We start from the raw sequence: 18,219 nt of genomic DNA on the forward strand, positions 1-18,219 counted from the left end.
GAGATTTTCACTCAAAATCTCTCGATACATGGCCCCATTCATTCTTTCCTTTACACAGATCAGTCGTCCTGGTCCCTTTGCAGAAAAACAGCCCCAAAGCATGATGTTTCCACCCCCATGCTTCACAGTGGGTATGGTGTTCTTCGGATGCAAGTCAGTATTCTTTCTTCTCCAAACACGAGAACCTGTGATTCTACCAAAAAGTTCTATTTTGGTTTCATCTGACCATAACACATTCTCCCAGTCCTCTTCTGGATCATCAAATGCTCTCTAGCGAACCGCAGACGGGCCTGGACGTTGTACTGGCTTCAGCAGGGGGACACATCTGGCAGTGCAGGATTTGAGTCCCTGGCGGGGCATTGTGTTACTGATAGTAGCCTTTGTTACTGTGGTCCCAGCTCTCTGTGGGTCATTCACTCAGTCCCCCCGTGTGGTTGTGGGATTTTTGCTCACCGTTCTTGTTATCATTTTGACGCCACAGGGTGAGATCTTGCATGGAACCCCAGCTCGAGGGAGATTATCAGTGGTCTTGTATGTCTTCCATTTTCTAATAATTGCTCCCACAGTTGATTTCTTTACACCAAGCATTTTACCTATTGCAGATTCGGTCTTCCCAGCCTGGTGCAGGTGTACAATTTTGTTTCTGGTGTCCTTCGACAGCTCTTTGGTCTTGGCCATAGTGGAGTTTGGAGTGTGACTGAGATTTTGGACAGGTGTCTTTTATACCGATAATGAGTTAAAACAGGTGCCATTAATACAGGTAACGAGTGGAACCTCGTTAGACCTCATTAGAAGAAGTTAGACCTCTTTGACACCCAGAAGTCTAACTTGTTTGTAGGTGACCAAATACTTATTTTCCACTCTAATTTGGAAATAAATTCTTTAAAAATCAAACAATGTGATTTTCTGTTTTTTTTTTCCCACATTCTGTCTCTAATGGTTGAGCTTTACCCATGTTGACAATTAAAGGCCTCGCTAATATTTTCAAGTAGGAGAACTTACACAATTGGTGGTTGACTAAATACTTATTTGCCCCACACGACATGCTGCCAACTTTGTTTTTTATTAACTCAAAGGGTTTACAACACTTCAACCTGTGGCTTTCGGCAGGCTGTGTAGTGACACTGCCTCTCTCACTGCCATGTCACATGAACAAAACAACAACACCGTTGCGTGCGCTTCATGTTGCCTCGGAAAACATCCAATCACAATATTACACATGGAACGCCATAGCAGAAGCTATGAGGGGGAAAGTTTTCATTTGCCAAGATGCTTAAGTTATTAAAAGCAATTTAATTTTTTTCTTGAAAAAGACATTTTATTTATTCTGTGTTTCTGTGCGGTATTAATATTGTTGTCTTTTACTTAAAAGAGACATGCTCTATTTATTGTTTTTAGTTGTGATTTCTTAAAAAATATTTTTGAATGTAAGAGTAAACATTTATTGCGTTTAAATGGGTGTACTTCAACTATTAACTCATTCACTCCCAGCCATTTTCACCGGAGCAAGGCCCTTCACTCCCGGCCATTTTACTCAATTTTGACTGATTTTGCAAGGCCAACAGAAAATTCTGGTCTATTGCTATATAAACATGGAACCAAACAAAAGAAAGATTAGACTCTCTTCTTTCAGCAGGAAAAAAATTGTTCATATCTTTTTTCATTCTTTAGAAATCAGCATTAGAAAATAGCTTAGTTTGAGCAATTTTCCAATTTCTGATGAAAAAACAAAGAAATTGAGCTTTTTGTGAAAGCATACATTTCAAACATAACTTTGACTTTAACACAGCTATATTTCGCTTTTGTGACATACCAAACATCTGAATAATGTTTTCTTTCTACAAAATAACATAAACAACAAGACAAATAGAACTTTTGATTGCAAAGCAACAATTTATTTACACAAAGCTAAAATATTGAACTGTTGAACTGTTTGCGCACATAACAACAGGGAAGGCTCTCTGCTGCTCACAGTTGAATGAGGTGGCTCCCAGTAATCTGACGAGTCCAGATCAAGATCGGTCTCACTTTTTTCATCATCTTCATCGTTGGTTTTAACCTCGGGCTCAGGAGTAACGCAACGAGAGCTCCGCAGAACGTGTGTGGAACCTGACGCTGTAGTGGCCGTCACCGTCTGTCTCATCAAGATAAGATTTTTTTTTAATCCTTCTTTGACGATGGTTTCGTTTTCTTTTCAAAACACTCCTCCAGTGTCGTTTGCCTTTTTTTCCCGATTGTTCTCCACATTTTTCTCACGCATTTTTACAAGATCCCTCCAACTTCCGTTTTCTGACTTTTTCTTCACTTCCTTTCTTGGCCCGAGATGAGTTCTTACAAAATGCGCTACTGCCCTCCAGTGGCCAGTTTTATTGCTTTAGAATGAGTTTTGAGCATTGTGCATTGCAGTTTAGGTGCAACAGAACCTAGAGATGCCTCTTGTCAAAAAAAAAAAAACGTAAAAGACATATAAATACGTTTTTGGGACACTGAAACAATTAAAAAGTTTTGGGGAGCAAATGAGTTAATATTAGAGCTGGGAATCTTTGGGCACCTAACGATTCGATTACGATTACGATTCAGAGGCTCCGATTCGATTATAAAACGATTATTGATGCACCCCCCTCCTTTTTAAATTTTTTTTTTTTTTTTTTTTTAATAAAGTTTTGTACATTAGTTCCAAAATTGTTCAAAAATACTCTCAGGCTAAACCAAACTACTATTTCAGTATCAAGTTAACATATAGCAGTAAACAAATATACAAAAATAACATTAAATAAAAAAACTCCAGTCCCCATTCTGTATCAGCAGCTTTAAACTACATTCAATTAATTTAATGGTGTGAATCAACCGTTAAAGTTGTTAAAATTGCTCCCGTTATTCCATAATTTTCCTTTTGTCTACTTTTGACATGTGAAAGTTTTAAAACTATTTTAAAGATAGATTCAAGTCAATATTTTACCGATTTAGGAGTATTTTAGATGAAAAGTTAATTAGGTTTGCCTGGAAGGTTCGCTACAACAGCATTGCAGGGAAGTTTACTGCTTTAAGATGGCGGCCGTTTACTAACGCCCGCATCTAGCTTTTTGCAGATGTGCTGCTACCGCTACCGAGTCTATAATCCATCTAGTCCTATATAAATGATATCTACTGTAACATTATGTAGCTTAGCTGTACTTGTAGCAGCTTTTCGGCAGCAGTCAGGTATGTTGTTGTGTTTTTTTATCTCGTGGCATGAGTTGAGCTAGAGCCGTGAGTTGAGCATTGGCATTACCCGAGGGGCCGGTTAATGAGAAGCATAATGTTTAGCTACTCCCGCTCCGTTCCGTCCCGAAGACCGCGCGGCGCGCTGAGTGTGTTGTACTTCCGCTTTACTTGGCATATTTCAATAATCGGAATTTGGATGTTTGTGAATCGTTCTCGAATCTTCCACGGCCGAATCGCAAATAATCTAAGAATAAGAAATTTTGCACACCTCTAGTTAATATATACTGTATTCTCACAGTGTTATTGTAAATTTGTTTTTTTTGTTGTTGTTTTAAATGGGGGCACAATAATATCGCATATCGCAATAATTTATTAAATATATTATCGCACACAAAAATTTGTTATCGTGACTACCATGTAAATTTTTTACATACAGCTGTCATAAATCGTCGTATTTCGAGCATGTCGTCATATGTCAAGACAAATAACGAGTCAAATTTTATGTCGGATGTCGAAAGGATCGTATGTCGATCCGATAGTATGTCAAGGTAACCTTGTACAGGTACATTGTACGTTCCACAGCCCAAAAACCTACACTAAATCCTTATTAAATACTGCTGGCACAATTACAAATCGCAATTACACATAGCAAAACAAACAAATTATAAATCAAAGTCTGAATAATATAATAATAATTTATAGTAATTATAATTGTTATTATGTAACGAATCAGGTTCTAATGAGAAAATTAAAAATACTGTGTACCTGTACAGTGGTACCTTGATCTACAATCGCATAGACATACAATCCTTTCGACATCCGACGTAAAATTTGACTCGTCATTTGTCTCGACATATGACGACATGCTCGAAATCCGACGATTTATGACAGCGTCGCGACTTCATTGTTCATAATTTATTTGTTTTGCTCTGTGTAATTGCTATTAGTAATTGTACATGCAGTATTTGTGAAAGATTTAGCGTAGGTTTTTGGGCTGTGGAACAAATTAATCGAATTATAATGTATTCTTGTGGGAAAATCCCACTCAACATACGACCATTTCAACTTACAAACCAGATCTGGAACAAATTAAATTTGTATGTAGATGTACCACTGTAATACCAAAACCAGACAGTCAAAAATCAATCCATGGTTTAGGACAAATCCTCGCATTGATGGTGCGACATGTGTCTCTTGTTGGGCGGGACATGGAAGACTAGTAGCGGATAAAGGGCCATCATCTGAGACAATCTGGACTGTTGATGTAAAAGACGTGTTGAACTGAATCACCCCGACATATTGTTATGCATTTTTGCTGTCTAACCTCAAATCTGAAAACCTTGGTCACAAAAATAAATTTAAAAGAACAAAAGAAAGTAAAAACTCAACCACTAATTGAATAATACATTATTTCAAAAATGTTTTTTAGAAAAGGAACTTTACATGTCACTGTGAATCCCAGCCATTTGTTCAAATCCAGCTGTGTCCTCGTAAGCGGGCCAGAATGACGGGAATCCTAGGGAACATTCTTCAAATTGTATGTGTTTGTGGTTGTGAATGTGTGTGCGTGGCATGTGGATTCAATTAGCCGAGGTGCTGGTCATTTGTCCTCACTTACTCCCGACAGGGAGTAAGTGTGTGTATGTTTAACTAGGGACCAAGAAATAACACACTAAAGCCCTATTCGCACGGGATTACCCGAGTTACAGTACATAGCATCCGTCACACATCAGATCTGCCTGTTTGCCGTCAGACACATGCAAGCATCGCCCAAAGTCTATCGCTAATGGTTTAATCATTTAAATATCAATATTTCACGTGAGATCACCGCGAGATGTTGAATAAGAGACTGCAGTGTATAGAAACGTTCACATTGCATACAAACCATCGGCGGTGTATCAATTTGCATGCAAACTATTGGTCCCTAAATGCCATTCCTGGTGCAAAAATAAAGGTTGTCGGCAATGCTCTTTCTTTTTTTTTAATGACTTTCAATAATCAAACAAACACATTTATAAAAGTTCCTGTCTGCCTCCATCTCACCAGCTCTGTTATTTGTGTTTTTGTGTGTCTTTGCGTTTGTTAATGTGTATTAAGAGGCTTTGTGTGTGTCTTTGTGTGTGTGTCTCTCCCTCTTGAATGTGTGCATCCATATTTACAGGCTTGCATTCAAACAATCGTTTAGGCTGATTTAATTCAATAATGAACAATGAAATCAATCAATATGCCACTTCAGTTATGGTGGCTCTCTTTTCTTGTTTTATTCTTATAATTCACATAAAAAGGATGTGTGCAGTCATAAATAATTGTATGGTTTTGGACATCCAAAAATCACTTTTTCAACATCCATATTGACCGACTCATGAATGTAAAAGGCCTTTTCAATCTTGAGTTGAAACCTGGCCCCACGTGAAAGACAGTTCAACATATTGACTTGAAAGACAATCACTGCCACCCGCGATCACAAATCCGTTCCAGAGGAAAATGGTACATGCTGGTGAATTTGGAGTGCAGCTGCTATGAATGAGAGTCGGCACAACTTGAAGTTTAATTAAAAGCATTTGGGCAGTCCAGTGATCAGGCTAAAAAAGCTGTTCACATAATCAACAAAAGAGGCTCCAACACAGGGAAGAAAGACAGAATAGCATCAGGAGAAATGTTTAAAGTGTATAGAAGGGTTTTGCAAACACCCACTGTTACAGTTGGCCAACTGGGGTGCATTGAAAAAGGCCTATTGATGATGACCATTGGCAAGATCTTCATGCATTCTTTTGTCATTGTACTTTGTCATAAAAGGAATAATTTACCATGGAATTGCAGCATCACATGTGTATTCCAGGCAGATATAAAGCAAGCTTCAATTTTACTTTGTTTAAAGGACACCCGCCCACACACACACACAAAGTCTTCAGGTGTCTTTGACACTCCACTCATGGAGGCAGTATATCACTATATATAAATACTCTCTGTCGGACTTCTCCCTGGAACTACAGGGATCAAATTACAGCAGCACCTTGACTTACAAGTTAGAAGAACTAGTTATAGTTGCAGCTCGTGAATTTCAGTGCGAAGAGCACTTTGGGTGATAGTAGAATATTCTTTTCATTTTATAACAAAAAATATAATAGACAATTCCCCATCGTGTGTAGACATGTGCCGATTACCGGTTTCAAGGTATACCGTGGTATGAAAGCAAAAATATTCCGCCATACAGTCCGAAAGGTATTAGCTAAGGGTGTAACGGTACATGTATTTGTATTGAACCGTTTCGGTACGTGGTGCTCGGTTTGGAACTGAGGCGTACCGAACGAGTTTCTGACGTAATGTAACCCTTACTTTTCGAGGCTGTGAGTCGATCGGGTTACAGTTTCTTTGTGTAGATTATATTTACTCCGTCTTCTCTACTATAATGAGGACCAACACGGTAGGACAGTATAACCCAGGAACGTCAACGCCGCGACAACGTGGCCGCCGCGAGAACGCAGTGAAAAGCGGGCATTAAAGTCAATCATCCAATGCACACCAGTCGCAGTGCAGCCGCGTCCAACACGACGCATGTGAGAAGAACGGCAGAGTTTATTTGACGCGAGACGCGACCCTCCTGCGTCAATACTACTACCGGTAGCTAGGATCGGGCAGACCGGAAGTCACTCGTGTAAAAATACGGTGGATCCGGTCGATTTTCAAACTGGTATGCAATCAAACTTTTTGAGTCCATCAGATCTCTTGAGTGGTAGATCGGGGCACAGTTTACTTGTCTTTGTTGATTTACTGCCGTCTTCTCTGCTATAATAATAACCAACACGGCCCCGTGTTCAATACAAAACCCTCCTACCACAACAAAACAAGTAGGAACTAATATTCACATAGGAACTAAAGTTATACAACAAAATATACAATATAAATGAATACTACATCACATTTGTAAAATATAAACACATAATAAAATAAATAATAGCCCATTTAAATAAAATACCGTATATTTCGGACTATAAGTCGCGTTTTCTTTTCATATTTTGGCCGGGGGTGCGACTTATACTCAGGAGCGACTTATGTGAGAAATTATTAACACATTATATCATTTCACATATTATTTGGTGTTTTGGAGTGACACTGATGGTTTGGTAAACTTGTTAGCATGTTCTTTATGCTATAGTTATCTGAATAACTCTTAATAGCTATGGCCACGTTTGCGTTCTGCCTTTGGCAATGTGTGTTCAAATGTATTATTGACTTTATTTTATATTGAAATGCATGCTTTTAGTTTGTGGCGCTTTCACGCCCACGTGGGGGCGCACTCGCACTTGTTTACGTGAAGAGTGCTCACACGCCTGAAGAAGATGGACAGCTACGTAGCTCTGAGTGAGTGGGTGAGTTAGCAAGAGAGAAACCCGGCTGAGAACCTACGTTCATTGTTTATGCTTTTAAAATATCTGTACAGAGGCAACGCCTGTGTGTATCATCTTTTCTGTTATTATTGTGTGTTTTCCACCCATGATCGGACACTTAGAGCCAGTTGTGTGGGTGTTTGAACGATTGCTAATGCTAGCGAACGCATGCTAACCGTTTATGTCATTGCTGTAAATCATCCTAATCATCATTTATTTACGTTGATGCGAACCTGTTTGGTATCGAGGACCACATTGATTCAGCAAATTATACGGACGTCCAGCATCGTCATTTGGGAGTTCGCTGTATAGCCAGGACCGAGCCGGAGCGTCCTGGTGAGGACAGTATTTTCACATTTCGTTGTTCATGCACTGTACACTGTACATTTATTCAACATGTTGTTCTCTATTGTATTTTTATATTAAATTGCCTTTCAAGATGACATATCTGTTCTATGTGTTGGATTTTATCCCCCAAAAATGCGACTTATGTATAAGTCGCACCGGAGTATGTTTTTTTTTTCTCTTCGTTGGGCATTTTATGGCTGGTGCGACTTATTCTCAGGTGCGACTTGTAGTCCGTAAAATACCGTCAATTGAAATGAGCTAAAACACCTGTAATTAAATAATAAGAATAATACATAGATCCTGCTTACACAATCATATTTCTTAATTTCTGTGTGGCGCTTTAACTTGAGAAAATCCACCAATAAAGCTTTTGAAAACCGTTCATAAGAAAAAAAAATCATTCATTGAGGCCTTTCATTTGTAAAATACATGTTAAAATTTTTGTCATTGGGATTGCTTTTCTCTTTAGCACAGTAGTTCTCAAATAGTGGGGCGCGCCCCCCTGGGGGGGCGCAGAGCGATGCCAGGGGGGGCGCATGTGTCCTCGGGGAACATGCTTTTTTCTTTTTTTTTTTTGCCGGACTGGAATAAAGTGTACTTGTACATCCACTCAGTGGGTGGCAGTGGCGCTCTCATTTTCAGAGTGCGTGCAGTATTTTTGAACTAAGGAAGAGCACTCAGCACACAGAAAACAGATATGAAGAGCAGTGCGCCGCCGCCGTTTTCGAAAGCCGTTTTCCGACCGGACTCACTCACGCAGCAACCCACTGTCTTGTCCGATTCTCACGTCGCCGCCCGAGAAGTGCCATTTTACGGTTCTACCTCAGCCGCCGAGAATGCGCTTTTTTCGTGCCGTTTGCCTTTTAGCTTTGACTTTTAATACTGTGGGGTGATAAGGAAAGACTACTGTTTACTGTGTCTGAAAATAATTATAGCGGACTGCCAGAAGCCAAATCAATTAAGACACCACTTAAAGACATTCGACCCCAATCTCATTGATAAGCCGCTTGATTGTTTTTCAGCGAAAACGTGCCGAATATTGCCAACAATAGTCCTGCTTTGTCAGTGTTATATCAGTAAACCAGTGAGCATTGTTAGCATGCTCATTGCAAAATGACTCCACACCATTGCAAAGGAGGTAATACTGAGTGTGAGCAGCAAAAATAAAAACTGTCCTTCTGTCCAAGGACACTCTTTTTTTTCCCTTTATTCATTGTTTTTTCGGTTAAATTTTTTGGCATATTGTCCTCATGAGTAAATGTTTCTAATCAATTTGAATTTGTATTTATTTACGGATTTTATTACATTTTATTTTTCTGTATCAAATGGTCAAAAATGTACCTTGAGTGTATTTTTACAGTTTGAATGTGACTTTTTTTTTTTTTTTTTAATTCAGGCAAATTGATGCACGTCAAGTCTACTCTGTTACAAACAAAACAATGTTAATAAAGTTATACTTTATTATAAGTTGATCTGTTACTTTTTTTCTTTATTAGAAAAAAAAGGACACAATGTTAGGCAGATGCGTATTTATAATAGTAATTTTATAGACAAATAATACTATTTACAGTGGCGGCAGAGAGTTTGGGGGGGCGCGAAACATTTACGTCTTGCTTGGGGGGGGGCGTAACAGAAAATAATTGAGAAGCTCTGCTTTAGCACAAGACTTCTTTTTTCTTCTTTCTTTCTGAAAGAAAGCTGACCAATACGCGGGGTCTGAGAGGCAAATTGTTGTTGGATTATCTTTAAATACCCGTTACTTTTTGAGCAGAATTCTAGCTTTGTATAGGCTAATGTTCCTATTGTTGAAAGCACAAAGGTGTGTAATAAACAACTAGCACATTTATATTATGCATTTTGTTTTCTTACTGTACCGAAAATGAACCGAACAGTGACCTCAGAACCGAGGTCCGTACCGAACCGAGATTTTTGTGTACCGTTACACCCCTAGTATTATCTATTTTTTTATGTCCCAAAAATGCGAGGAGAAATCCTTCGCTTGCAGCTGCAAGGCTCAACCCTCCCCCCACCGGCTTTTGTTCAGTGTCAGTCAGCTGTGCTACATGATGGCTGGAGGAAGTGAAACTCTTGAACTTTTTCCCCCCATCAAAGAAAACGAAATCGCTGGTATGGCAATGCTTGCGCTACAGAAAAGTTACAGATGGCCGCGGCTTGGAGGAGGAGGGCCAACCAACATGTAAAACATGTTTGCGGAGGGTGGCTGGCGAGGAGGCAATACCTCCAATATGATTTCACATTTATACCGAATTTAGGGGTGCTTAGTGTGTCTAGCGGTGGTAAAACATGTTTTTTTTTCTCTCTCTGGAAACTGTCTGTGTTGAGAGAGAGTATGTGTGTATAATGTAAACATGATACAAGTCATACACACGCGCATTTTATGTAAAATAATTCAATTATTGTTTATAATAAATAATTATAAATTTAAATTTAATTTAAAAATTAAATAAAAATATAAATAATTCAATTATTATTGTTCTGATGGTAATTATGTTGAGCTGTGGCTTAAGGCTTACCTAAAGGACTGAATTTATTTTAATTTTATTTAGAATATTTTGTTATTATGTATTTTAACTTAACATTACACAATGTTCCAACTAGCTAATTTGTTTTGAAAAGTTCAATGGGAAAAAAAGTTGTTTTTTTTAATCCAGATATATCAAAGTAACACATTTTTGAGCTGTAACAGCAATACCGTGATATCGTGAAACCGATACATATTTTGGCTTAAGGTTATCATGCCGTCGCAATCTCATACCGGCATATGCCTAATTGTGTGTTTAACTAAATTTGAACAAAAACAATAGCGCTAGCATAGTATCGTCATCGTATTAACGCTGAATCTAGTGTTGGCAGATTTTGATACTATGCACCTGCAGTTGTTCCTCTGCATGGAAGCTCCTGTTATGTTGGACCGGTGCTAATGTGCCAGGGGAGGATTTCCATTGCCTCTGCTAGAACTAAACAAGCGAAGGCACATCTGGGACGGTTCTCCCGCTGCTAAAACATTGGGCTGCGGTTGCCTGTCCTGTTTCTAATTAATAACCACCGCGGTGGGATTCTACACTGCTGGTCACTCTCACTCATTGCTGTGCCTTTGCAAAAAGTCACATGGGAAACTTTATGGAAGATTGAGTTTTTTTCTTTCTTATGCTTACATACAAATACCATGAACTCCTGCACATTCACATTTTGGCCTTCACAAATTTGAGGAAGCTGTCCACAGTTTGCATGGCACTGAAATATTATAGAAACACCTGGAAATTGCTCTAATATGTCAAAAAAAGATATTTTGCCGGAGCTGGAGAAGTGTTCACTTTCTATATGCACCGCATGAGTCTTTCTTTCAAGAGACATATTCTGGATAAGAGGACTCCCTGCTGGTGGCAAAGAAAAGTGTCCCTCATGCTTGCACTGTGCAAAGGGCCAGTTAAACTTGCCTTGAAAAAAACTGGGACCAAAGGAGCACTTTAAATGAAAATACAGCACCAAGTACAAAGGGCTTTCATCTGAAAAACGGCTGCTCAAAGCATCAAAGTATTCAAACCACAAAATTCTTAGAGCTCTGATAACAGAAAACGAGAGTTACTTCTGTAACTAGGGTTCTATGAATTCCGGATGACCGCCAGAGTGCGGTGCTTAGCACCTGGATATCTATGTGTGCGCAGCACAAAGGTCGAGAATAAAATGACAACAAAGTCACGCCAGTGGGCGTGACCTGGGTGACGTCACAGACCAGTATAAGGCACACGCTCACCCAGCAATAGTTCCTTTTCGGAATGTACTCGCAGGGAGTCTGAGTGACAGGAAACTCTGGCGGTCATCCGGAATTCATAGAACCCTAGTTACAGAAGTAACTCTCGTTCTATTGCTGCGCACACGTAGATATCCAGGTGCTAAGCATCGCCCTCTGGCGGTCAGGAGGAATGAAATAGAAAGATAATGTTTAAACACAGAAAATAAATAAATAAACAAACACAGAAAATGGCAGCACTTACAAGTGCAGCCATTTTGAGCGGTGGCGTCAGTTATACCCAAGTTACGATACCTGTTCAATCTGTCGCCATCTTTTTTCTTTCTCCCTCAGCGACACAGAAAAAGCCAGTTTCATGTTTTAGGTTTGAAGATGAACAAACTCTGTTTGCACGTGATCATTATTCAACAACAGTCTTTTTTCCTGTTGCCAGATTTTTCGTACACATCCATTATGAAACCATTAGGCTGAATTGTCTTTTGGAATACTGCAATTACAGTTCATAGTTTTCATACAGCCGAACACTATGGAAGACTGAATTTGTCTTCTATTTTTCTTTATGTTGTTTTATTTCAAGCAAAATGACTATTACATTAATGATTTGCCTGTAAATGGTATCTCCGCATGGAACACACACAAGACCGTTCTATGTTCCATCCATACATCTTCAACCACTTATTGTCCGGCAATAATATGTCAACAGTGCTGTGTCGGATGTACCAATACAAGTAGGACAAAACACACATTATTCTTTTCATTTTGAGTAAAACCAGTGCATAAAACAGCTATTCAAGGGATGACTCGTGTAAACAATAGCTTCGTGTAACCTGCAGATGGGTATAACCGACGTCAGGAGCAATGGCAGACTAGCTAAGAAACTCACATTTGATTGGCTAACACATTTCTGGCATGTTAAAAATGGCGGAAATTTCACCCACTTCATGGGAAATATTGGCTATCATTTACCTTTTTTCTCCATTATTAAACATCAGAAAAATGCAATTATTATGTTATTTCAATTCGTTAAACAAGATTCTTTCCGCTGGGATGCACATAATAAAGATGTTGTCTTTCCCTTTAATGGGTTACATAGATGGAAAAGTGGGCATTGGGTCGAGGTCACTCACCCGTCATTAGAGCATGTCATGAACTCCTCTTTCAGTTTAGGATGCCAGCACCCGTCGTTGAGCATCGCAGTGTGGCCCTGAAAAGAAGAGGGCAATTAGAAGGGACTAAACGAAACATGCTGCACAGGACTACAGATGCTCATGTGCGGTAATGTTTCAGTATATACAATCCCTAGCAAAAAGTATGGATTCACCAGTCTCGGAGAGAGCACTCACTCAGACATTTTATTATGTAGAACAACCTCAGATAAAAAAGTGCAACTCCTTGGCATTCAGAAACACTAAAAGAAATGAATAAAAACCATTGTGGTGGTCAGTAAATGTTACTTTTATAGATCAAGCGCAGGGAGATAATACAGAATCCCTCCATTCTGAGGAAAAATATATGGAATCGTGAGAAACAAACAAAGAAATAACAATCAAAACACATCTCGTTGTTCGTATTTCGTTGCATCACCTCTGGCTTTTATGACAGCTTGCAGTCTCTGAGGCATGGACTTAATGAGTATTCTTCATCAATTTGGTGCCAACTCTCTTTGATTGCAGTTGCCAGATCATCCTTGCAGCATCCTTGCTGTGGACCATTTTTTCCCCAATTTCCACCACAGGTTTTCAATAGGGTTGAGATCTGGGCTATTTGCAGGCCATGACATTGACTGGATGAGTCTTTCTCCAAGGAATTCTTTAACGGTTTTAGCTCTGTGGCATGGAGCATTGTCATCTTGGAAAATGACATATTTTCAATTGTGGGGATAAGAAATCTGTCTAAAATTTCAATGTAAACGTGTGCATTTATTGAAGCTTTAACCACAGCCATCTCCCCAGTGCCTTTGCCTGACATGCAGCCCTATATCATCAAGGACTGGGGGAATTTTGATGTTTTCTTCAGGCAGTCATCTTTGTAAATCTCACTGGAACGGCACCAAACAAAACTTCCACCATCATCACGTTGTCCAATGCAGATTCTTGACTCATCACTAAAAATAACCTTCATCCAATCATCATTCACAGTCCATGATTGATTCTCCTTAGCCCATTGCAGTCTTGTTCATTTCTGTTTAAGTGTCAATTTAGGTTTGCTTTTAGCTTTCCTGTATGAAAATAGATTTCCTTTAGGCGATTTTGCACAGTTCTGTCACATACCTTGACTCCAGCTTCCTCCCATTTCTTCTTCATTTGTTTTGTTGTACATCTTCTGTTTTCAAGACATATGGCCTTTAGTTGTTTGTCATGACGTTTAGATGTCTTCCTCGGTCTACCAGTATGCTTAACTTTACCAACCTTGCCATGCTGTTTGTACTTGGTCCAGATTTTTGATACAGCTGACTGTGAACAGCCCACATCTTTGGCAGCGATACATGTAGCCTTACCTTCTTCAAGAAGTTTGATAATCCTCTCCTTGGTCTCAAGAGACATCAATCTTGTTGGAGCTATGATTCTTGTGAATCCACTTGGTCCAGCAGCCCTCCAAGGTGTGATAACTGCACTGTTTTTAACTGCTGACTAACGAGCAGATCTAATCTAAGGCAGGGGCCCAATTAAGGAAAGGAAATTGACTGGGTGTGTCTGTATTCACTACTCAAAATGGAGTGATTCCATATTTTTTTCTTCAGAATGGAGTGATTCTATAGTTCCCTGCACCAGCTCTATAAAAGTAATATTTATTGAACACCACAATGTTTTTTATTCATTTCTTTAGGTGTTTCTGAATGCCAAGGAGTTGCACTTTTGAACTAATTCATTATTTTTACAAAGTTTTTAACTGAGTTTGTTCTACATAATAAAATATCTGACTAGTGCTCATCTGAGACTGGTGATTCCATACTTTTTGCTAGGGCTTGTATCCGTGTCGCACTCATGCTGAAAGGAATTACCCTTGTCGGCTGACACAGACATTACCAGGAAATTTACCATCTCACAACACAGTGAAATGTGCATAACTTTCCTGAGGCGCATTATGTCTTGGGATGCAGCAGGTTCTGTTCCGCGTCAGATCTCAGAGGCTGATGATGAAGCCATCACGTTTATACTGCATTTCCTTATTTTTCTTCACTTTAGGATTACATTTGACAAGCAATAAACAAATAATTTATTTACAACCTAGATCTGACAACTGTTCACCAATCATAGGGCTAAGGAAAGTACTGTTAAGTGTTGAATGGGACGGCACAAGACTCTGTGGCTGAGCGAAGGCAGTACGACTGTTCATCGCATATTTTCTTCGTATTATTATTATTTTTTAATAATCATTGTTATTGAGGACGTGTTGCTGTTCAGTGTGGTCTCTTACAAATGCATGTGTCAGATCAGTACAGTAAAAAATTAACTATTTTTTCGGGAGGAATCTAAAAAAAAAAAAACCTAGTGTTGCACAGATACCATGTTTTGGCCCTGATACCACTCTGTTTGAAATATATATAATACCGTTTATATGAATTGCGACATACTTGGATGTGAAATCATTGCTATCATGGCCTTGTCAGGCTCCTGCTTACCTTTGTGAAACAGGAAAACGACTAATACAAAGTGAATCCACTAGAACTTTTTATTGCATACCTGGTATGGGTTACAAATAATAATGATTTAATAATAATTAATCACAGCATCCTGTCTCTCTATCAGCCTCCCTCTATATGCACCAGCAGATACATAACAACTCCATCTTTATAGCAACACACACAACTTAGCCACTTAGCTTATTTTAGGAGTTTTGGGGATGTCCCTTTATTTCGTTGCCTGTCGGGCGTCCCTTATTTCTATTTCTGAAAGGTGGCAACCCTACTTTTGAAACAGGTCTCAAATTTCTGCAGCATTTCTTTCAGTAAAGGAAAATAAAAGTAAAGTAGACGAAGTGAACTGACCAGGGTTTGTTGCTCCAGTCCAGCCCCCTTTCTTTTGGTAGCAGTTGCTGCTGTTGCAGCCTCAAAGTCTGTGTTCGTTCACATGTTTCGTCTTCAAATGTTTCATCAGGTTCGAGGTATTGAAACGATTAATGATTTAAATCCATCTCACAAAACCTTCATGCTGCTAATCTTGCATGCAGCCATTGTACTCGACACAGTTTCCTATGCTGAAATATTCCAAGACAGCCCATTTTCTTCTTCTAGTTTTTTTTCCCTCCATATGAAAAAGTTGCCTTGGTTAAGAGCGGCTATTGGCCCGCTCTCATTGGTCTGGAGCAGCCCAATAGCGATAGCTTATTGGCATGCAAAGTGATCACATGTCATCACTGTTATCCGCGCCCTATTTGTTGGTACTCGCCGATGCCGATACCACCATTTTAATGCCGTATCGGCCCACCAGCCAATACTGGTATCGGTGCAACGTTTAAAAAAACTAAACAAGAATGATGAGCTTACAAACAGCTATACTTCGGTAGGAGGCTGTGGAAGTTTAGAATGTCTCCAAATGTCCTCAGTAATTTCGATAGAGGTACAATTATAGTTTGGTAAAGTCAAGTCATTCCAGCTCGTTTTAAAACTGAAAAAAAAAAAAAAAATCTTTAGTTGCTTTCTTGTTGCTGCGGGACAAGATCAGGGTCAAGAGGTGGGCTCATAACACCATAAAAGATAAAACACATCCACAGCACACTCTTCCAGCTCCTGCCTTCTGAGAAAAGCTTCACTAGTGTGATATCACATAACACCCCTGACAGTTTCTTTCCTCAGGCTATTCGTCTCATAGCCTCCATAACAAGTGTTGAGTTTTTATACGACTGTTTTTACATGTGAGCTTTTAATGACTTGTCACTTTTACCCAGGCACTGTGCACTTTCATTATTCATTATCTGACTTACTACTTCCCGCTTACCACTGTTTCATTATGCATAGTCATGTTGAAGCTGTCACGCATACAATAACTGACAGATTATTGTTGTATGGAAAAATTAAATTAAAGCAATACTGAAAAGAATCTTACTTGGACAAAATTGGGGTGGGTGGAATTGTGAAGCTCTGTCACACTATGTCGTGCATGGTGTGTATTAAGAAAAAAAATGACACACCCACCTAAAAATATGGGTTTACCATACAGGTTTAGTTCAATATGACTGTCGTTCGTTAGATGACGTAAAAAAAAAAATGCGTACGCCAAAATTCCGCCACTACACTGTAGTACTCTAAGCAATGATAGAATCTACAATTTTTTTTTTGCTTGGTTAATATAAAGTCGTACCTTGGTGTTGACCATATCAACGATGTACTGATCTCCCTTGATGCACTCCATTACGTTAAAGCCGTCGCGGTCCAAAACTTTGGCCTGGGCATTTCCCGACACGACCAAGATGCGGTCCCCAGTGATACTGTACTGCAACGCTCGGATCTGATGGCTTCAAGGGACAATAGAAGCTGATCAGCACCTCATTAGACATCCTGTAGTTTCAGCCAGCATCAAATGGTTAGCATACCTTGGGTAGGCAGCTAAAAAAAATAGATATGGTTCCCGGCGCAACGTTGTACAGTTTGATAAATAAACAATATATAAACAGTATATGTTATTGTCATTAGTTTTTATAAGAATGTAAAAAATTATTAATTGTGAAAAAAAAATCTGAGCTTTTATTTCAAAGCCTTTATCGCCAGTCCCTAAATTGCACGGATGAGCGCAGCAGTGCATGCGAGCTGAGTGCGCACCACTTAACCCGGGTGAGATTAGCAATTTAGGTCACTATGAAATAGCATTAACACAGCAGGACGTGAAGGGAGCATCAACATAGTGGCCATACAGCGTCAAAAAAGTTCAAAGTGGAAATTAAATTGAGGCTCAGAATACTAAATCTTTCAGTCTGAAACATCTGCGGAGTAGCAAGCACGGAAGCTCCCGGAGAGAGATGTAATCAACCTAAATGCTGCGTAGGGGTAAAAATGAGGAGGTCTGCTCCGGCTCTGGAAGAAACAAATACCATTGGACCTTTGATTTTTTTTTTTTTTTCCAGTGAATCACGGCGTAAACACGCAAACAAATAGCCACAACCATCTGCTTGTAGGATAAACAAATGTGTGCGCGTGGACCTTGGGGATGGGCAATGGCAGATGCATTTAGTCAGGGCTTCTCAGCGGTGGCGAGAATTAGCAAAGTCCAAGTTAGATAGTACCATGAATCATTTTATCACTCAATTTAATTTGTAATGTGATCTAGCTCATATCTTAACTCACTGGCTGACATTTACTATGATAGACTTTCAATCCATTTGAACTGAGAGGTGCTGGTTGTGATCATTTTAGATCTCTAAAGATTTTCCAAAATTGTATAGAAGTACAGAGCCGCGAAAAAGTATTTGCCCGCTTTTTGATTTATGTGTGTTTGTTGTCTTATGAAAGGAAAAGTATCATAAAACCTAAATAAAATGAAATTCCTGCTGTTTGGGAACTGTAAAAGGAAC

The 18,219-nt window shown here is 39.2% G+C and overlaps 1 protein-coding gene across 1 annotated transcript in view; it reads right to left on the reverse strand.

The window, feature by feature from the left end:
• LOC130905619 (WD repeat-containing protein 70) overlaps positions 1 to 18,219 on the reverse strand; it is a 70,476-nt gene that overhangs the window by 44,880 nt on the left and 7,377 nt on the right. The window contains exons 8-9 of the mRNA XM_057819176.1: positions 17,013 to 17,166; positions 12,840 to 12,916 (exon numbers count right to left, since the gene is read on the reverse strand). Coding sequence (XP_057675159.1) covers positions 12,840 to 12,916; positions 17,013 to 17,166 — 231 coding nt within the window. The remainder of the gene's footprint in view (positions 1 to 12,839; positions 12,917 to 17,012; positions 17,167 to 18,219) is intronic.

The sequence above is a fragment of the Corythoichthys intestinalis genome, chromosome 17 (genome assembly GCF_030265065.1).
Source record: "Corythoichthys intestinalis isolate RoL2023-P3 chromosome 17, ASM3026506v1, whole genome shotgun sequence".
NCBI lineage: Eukaryota > Metazoa > Chordata > Actinopteri > Syngnathiformes > Syngnathidae > Corythoichthys > Corythoichthys intestinalis.